This window comes from Papilio polytes, unplaced genomic scaffold (assembly GCF_000836215.1).
Source record: "Papilio polytes unplaced genomic scaffold, Ppol_1.0 DF822067.1, whole genome shotgun sequence".
Classification (NCBI taxonomy): domain Eukaryota; kingdom Metazoa; phylum Arthropoda; class Insecta; order Lepidoptera; family Papilionidae; genus Papilio; species Papilio polytes.
Genome location: NW_013527137.1, coordinates 7793247 through 7799246, shown reverse-complemented (window position 1 = coordinate 7799246; position 6000 = coordinate 7793247). Strand labels below are relative to the sequence as shown.

General features: G+C 38.2%; 1 protein-coding gene across 1 annotated transcript in view; it reads right to left on the bottom strand.

Moving 5' to 3' along the window:
- The window catches only part of LOC106107311 (tau-tubulin kinase 1), a 45914-nt gene continuing 39914 nt past the window's right edge, over positions 1-6000 (bottom strand). Inside the window, exons 24-30 of the mRNA XM_013288115.1 lie at positions 5294-5390; positions 4126-4206; positions 3582-3645; positions 3050-3242; positions 2639-2753; positions 1904-2090; positions 1-803 (exon numbers count right to left, since the gene is read on the bottom strand). Coding sequence (XP_013143569.1) covers positions 1904-2090; positions 2639-2753; positions 3050-3242; positions 3582-3645; positions 4126-4206; positions 5294-5390 — 737 coding nt within the window. The 3' untranslated portion in view covers positions 1-803. The remainder of the gene's footprint in view (positions 804-1903; positions 2091-2638; positions 2754-3049; positions 3243-3581; positions 3646-4125; positions 4207-5293; positions 5391-6000) is intronic.

Here is a 6000-nt window from a genome sequence, read left to right as displayed (position 1 = left end):
GATGAAAATGTTAGAAAAATTAACATTTTAAATAATCAACTTTAGTGTGGCTTCACCTTTACGGTAATTTACACTCAGATATGTGCATTGGAACACATTTTTAAGCGTTTTTTTCTGTCACTCGATAACAATTTGTACTATAGTGTTATATTTTTAACATTTTTTATTATTTTTTAAAAAAAATCACAGTAATATTTCAATAAGCAAAATGCATATTTTTTAACATTTTTTCAAAACAATTGACATTTGGCGTAGCATTGAGTGTGTGGGATATGATTTCTTAGACTGTACATACATTTTAATAGTCCGACTAACTTATCCGACCCGGTTACAATAGCAGTGCAGTCCTGCCAGCGGCAAAAATAACAAATTTCTAGACTATTTTGTCTATGCCTAAATAGATTTTACATATGACAAAACTAACAAGACAAGTGACTTTCCTTGAGGCAGTATTGCTTCTAGTGTTACCAACGCCCTGGTCGAAATTTGTACTGCTCGCCCTTTTTACCTTTGGGGGAAGGGGAGGGAGGGAGGTTAACAGGCTTAGGGGACTGTAATTCACTGACTTTGACGCCCTTTACTATCCAGTGCCCTGGGCGGACGCCCGCCCTATTCTAACCATCCTATGAGCCAGATAATTTTGTAGCACTATACATGTACATAATGTCTCTCGTACTCACCGCGGCGTAGACTTGATTTGCGAAAATATAATATATTTAGAGTATTCCAACAGTTTTTGCGGACGTGTCTCGGCCATCTTAGAAAGGATTCTCAACTGTGACGTCACAGCCGGTGGCCGTCTCCTGGAAGATAAGAAAAAAATCGTCAAATATCGAAAAAAAGAGTCAAATAAATTTGGATAACTATTTTTTTGGTATTGTCCCTTAGGCCTATTGGCTTATATGTTGAAATACTCCTTGGAATTTCTGTTTTTAATCTAAAATATTCTCTGTCATAATATTTAGTCAAGAATGACTTGATTTTTTTATCTATAATATAATTTCAACACTAAGGGATAAGACCAGAATAGTCATCCTATTATCCAATAGGATGACTATTCTGGTAAAGATTAAGGTAAAGATTCAATATATCCATATTGAATCTTTCCCCCATTAGATAAATAGAATCAATCGTCAATCGAGGGCAGAACGGCCCTACGAGAAAAAACCCCAATTTTCCTTTTCAATTTAATTCATACAAGGTGCATAGAGTAATAAATTTCGAAATTTAGAGGGTAACATTTTCATAATGGCTTTCAATGTTTCATTATTTACATTATTAATAAATTATTAATTGTAACTGTTAAATGAATTTTGTTAGTAAAAGGAAATAACGGAATCAGTGTAAAGAAATTAAATTCTGGTAGTGTCTTTGTGACATCTGCAACCGTGAGTTTTCACTGCGGAATCACCTGTTTGAAAACAGATACTTTTTATAGCAAAATGGCCAGATCTTTGCCCATAGATATCTGCATGTGCAGATTCGTTGTCTACCAATGTTCGACAGGGAAAAGGACGCCGTGATAAGATATATTTTTCCCTTGTTTCCCTCTCTGTGAAATGCAATCGCGTCGGAGGGCTGATTTTAGTTCCTTTTCCTTTCCGTCTTTTTTTAAGAGGAAAGGATGGGAAGGAAAGTGGATTTGACCTCGGAGAAGTCACATAGGAAGGGGAAATATCCTGTGCGTCTTCGTCGATTAAGGGTAGGCAACGCATCTACAATTGCCGATGTCTATGGGCAGCGGTCGCTTTCCATTTCGGTGGATTCAGGTGGCCGCTTATTCGTTTGCTAACTTATAATATATAAAAAAAGTCATTTCAGTCATAACTCTTTTTTGATCACGTCACCTTTTACTCAATCCTTTCATGTCTTTGTAAATAATAAAAAGACAAAGTATGTGTACCTATGGTGCGATCGAGAGCGGCCTGAAGCGGCGCGCGCGCGCGGCGTTGTGCGGGGGCGCGGCGGCGGGCGGCGGCGCGGGCGGCGGGGAGCCGGAGGAGGAGGAGCCCGAGGCGCCGGACGCGGCGGAGCCCGACGCCGGCGGAGACGACAGCAGCAGCGCCGGCACGCCGCGCGCGCCGCTCCTACTGTACACATACATTATTTAATTATTTATATACTAGCTTTCGCCCGTGACTCCTTCCGTGAGTACATATGTGTTCTTCAAGACTATACTAACTACTACTAATATTATAAATGAGATGACTGTTAGAAAACATCTTCAAAACAGCTTTCAAATCTCGATGTAGTTTGGCATAGACATAGAACATAGTTTAGAAGAATGCATACGATATTTCAGTGTTTATTTTAATTCCACGCGAACGGAGTAGCGACAAAACCTAATAGATAAACCTATATATGTCATATGTGATATCATCAATCTACCAAGCTCATATCGTTCGAACAATGTTCTCGCAACAATCCCTATTTTCAGAATAATCTAAGTTGTCCTTGTAATCACGAAAGTCCCTTGGCAGCGCTCGTGTTCTAATTATGACTTAAATTCAAATTGATTTCTTCTTCTGATTACAACATATACATAAAAGGTTAAACGCAGATGAGTTAATATATCGACATACGTACATTGTTCCATTCCGAGTTAATAAGATATTTGTGTATATATTTATATAAATACCTGGTGTGCGGCTGCGGCGGCTGGCGGTGCCTCGGGCGCGCGAATCTCAGGTTCAATTCCCGCGCGGGGTCCACCGCGTACTTGTCATTGGCGTTCTGACGACGTCTGCGCAGAGCTAGATAGTAAAAAAGATCATACATTTTAATACTAAACCCTTATAGCTTTACAAATAAACGCGGTAAAACTTAAACTTAGGAATAAATTGAATATAAGCAAATGTTGGCACAAATTTTGCTTATACTCGGATAAATTCTAAGCAGTTAAATATTTTAAGAATTTTTATTCACTGTAATTTTTTATATCAAATATTCAAAGACGTTTGTATCCTTCCCATTTAGCCAACATAGATGCTAAATTACAGATTCAAGTGGGTAGTAAATTTAATTCTCTGACTACATTATTATTTGTTACCTGGCGTGAGGTCATTGGGGTCTGGGGATGGCGACAATGGTCCATCGCCACTCCAGGAGGCGCACTTGGCTAGCCGCCCGCCGCGCGCCTCGCCGCACCCCCCGCACCCACCGCCTGCACCCCCAGCCGCGCCCCCTGCACCCCCTGCACCCACCGCAGCACCCGTCGCCACAGGAATACGAGATGTAGATCGCTGAAACATTAAATATAATCTATATCTATACTAATATTATAAAAAGGAAATATTTGTATTTTTGTATTCAAATAACTCAAAAACTACTCGGCCGATTGCCAAAATACTTTCACCATTAAAAAGTTATGTTATCAGTGAATAACATAAGTAATATTTGTTATTTTTTAAATTCACATGGGCGAAGTCGAGAGCAGCTAGTATACAACATGTATACTAGTACCGTGTGCTTTAAAAAAAAACCCTAATAATAATATGGATCACCCTAATTTTTTTTTTAAATCAAATGAACTAAAATTCAATTAATGCTAGTAATTAATTCGAATTTTTATTTGTACTTACATCTCTAAGGCTGTGAGAACTGTCACCAGCTGCATTAACTTCGCGTCGTGTTACTGAACTGCTTCTGGAAATTGAACAATCTTACTTTACTTTACTGATTTATTTACTAATTTACTAATATTATAGATACGCTACGGATGGATGGACCTTTTACTACATAATATCTATCTCCTGAATGGCTCAACGGATCTAGTTGAAATTGGACATAGATGTAAAACAGTCTAGAACAGATAAGCTATTATTTTTTTAAATATCTAGTTCACGTATATTTCCATACATTTCTACATCATCATCATCATCATCATCTCCTTATCCTACTCCCGTAGGGTCGGCGCAACAGGTTTTTGTCCTCCAAATAACTCTATCATCCGTCATCTCAGTCATCACTCCCTTGATCATGTCACCTTTCACGCAATCCATCCATCTCTTTCTAGGTCTACCTCTACCGATGTACCCTTCCACATTACGTTTACATTACGTTTCTACATTATTTTTTAAATGTAAAATCCTACAGCAGTTAGTATTAAAATAATATTACGTTTACCTGTCTTGTATCGCATCAAGTCGTGTCCTCTCTACAGCCGCGGGGCTTTGACTTTTGTCTACGCTGCGTGTTGAAGATCTGAAAAAACAAACAATAAACAGGTCTTAAAAATACATCTCTTTATTTATATTAATTATGATGGGGAAATATTTATATTTCTAGATTTTTGTATGAATAGAAATAAGTCTTAAACTACTAGGCCGAATTTTAAAATTATTTCACCGATAAATGGCTACGTTGTCTTCGAGTAAGATCATCATCCACTTGCCCTTATCCCTTATGGAGGGTCGGCACAGTATGTGCTGCTCTTCCATAAATCTCTATCAGCCGTCATATCTGAATCCACTCCTTTCTTAAGCATATCTTCCTTCACACAATCCATCCATACTTTCTTCGGTCTTCCTCTTCCTTTGTAGCCATCCACATTCAATCTCAACACTTTCTGGTTTATGTCCCCATCATTTCGTCGCATAACATGTCCATACCACGCTAACCTTTTGCTTCTCAATTTCTCCACCACTGGCGCTACTTTCAAACTTCCTCTAATGTACACATTCTTAACTTTATCCAATCTTGTCACACCACACATCCATCTTAACATACGCATCTCAGCCACATGCAATCTCCTTTCATCCGCAACTTTGGTGGCCCAGCATTCAGATCCATACAATACGACAGGTCTTATGATGGACTTGTAGATCTGTCCCTTAAGCCTAAGAGGCATTCTTGGATCACAAGTCACACCAGTAACCTGTCGCCATTTCATCCAACCTGCATTTATTCGGCTTTTTACGTCTCGGTCAACGCCACCGTCGGACTGGACTAGAGAACCGAGGTACTTAAAGTCGGAGCAGGTTGGTAGAGGCACACCATTTAAGGCGATTGGAGAGAAGCTGGTCGGACCGCCAAAATCGCAAAACAAATGTTCAGTTTTGGTCCTGCTGATTTTAAGACCAGCTCCCTCCAATTTAACCCGCCATTCTTCCAACCTGCTCTGTACCTCGCATTCATAATTTACTATTACTACATTTACTATTTTTAATTCTCCATGGACGGAGTCAGTAGCAAAAGCTGAAGAATGAATATAGAGATTTTTTTACAAATAAAAAGAGGATTCCCCGTAGTACGTAAAGATAAAAGGGGAAAAGGTAGGGTATATGGGGGGGGGGGGGCCCGCTGGTGCTCAGTAGCATCGTAATAGACGGACGCCTCTTCATGGTTCAGTCGCACCGGCTCCCCGCCTGTCACCACTGAGTGGATACGCACTGAAAAATAGTAACAAGAAAGATTATAATTTACTAAAATAAAATAATTTTATTTTATTAATGTTATAAATACGAAAATTTAGTTAGATGGATGTTTTTTCCAACGTATATTCAGAATGGTTTGATAGATCTCGATGAAATTTGGCATAGACATAGAACTATATCCTAGAATATATTTGCTATCAATTATTATTTTTTAAAATTCAGTTAGGGATCGCCTACAAAAACTAAGATTAGATATGGTCCTTCAAGCCGTATTCATTTAACATGAGGTAAGCATAGTGGGTTTGCACGAAATTAAAAAAAAAATAGTAAGCAGCCTATGTGTTATGCGGATACGTAGTAACATCCATCCATCGATCCATCCAAACTCGCATTTATATTGTTTTTTATAATAACCTTCTATACTTTACTCTCTTAGTGTAATGACTGTGATAGAAATAGTTATTATTAAGTAGGTTTACTTTAACATGTAACGAAACTTGTCAAATTTTTTCTTTGAATGTATTTGCCTTTTTTAACTAAAATTCAACCACTGTATCGGTATTAACATATTTTGTTAGCAATCCTACATAAATAAATAAATTGTATTGAAACATTGTGAAGTGTG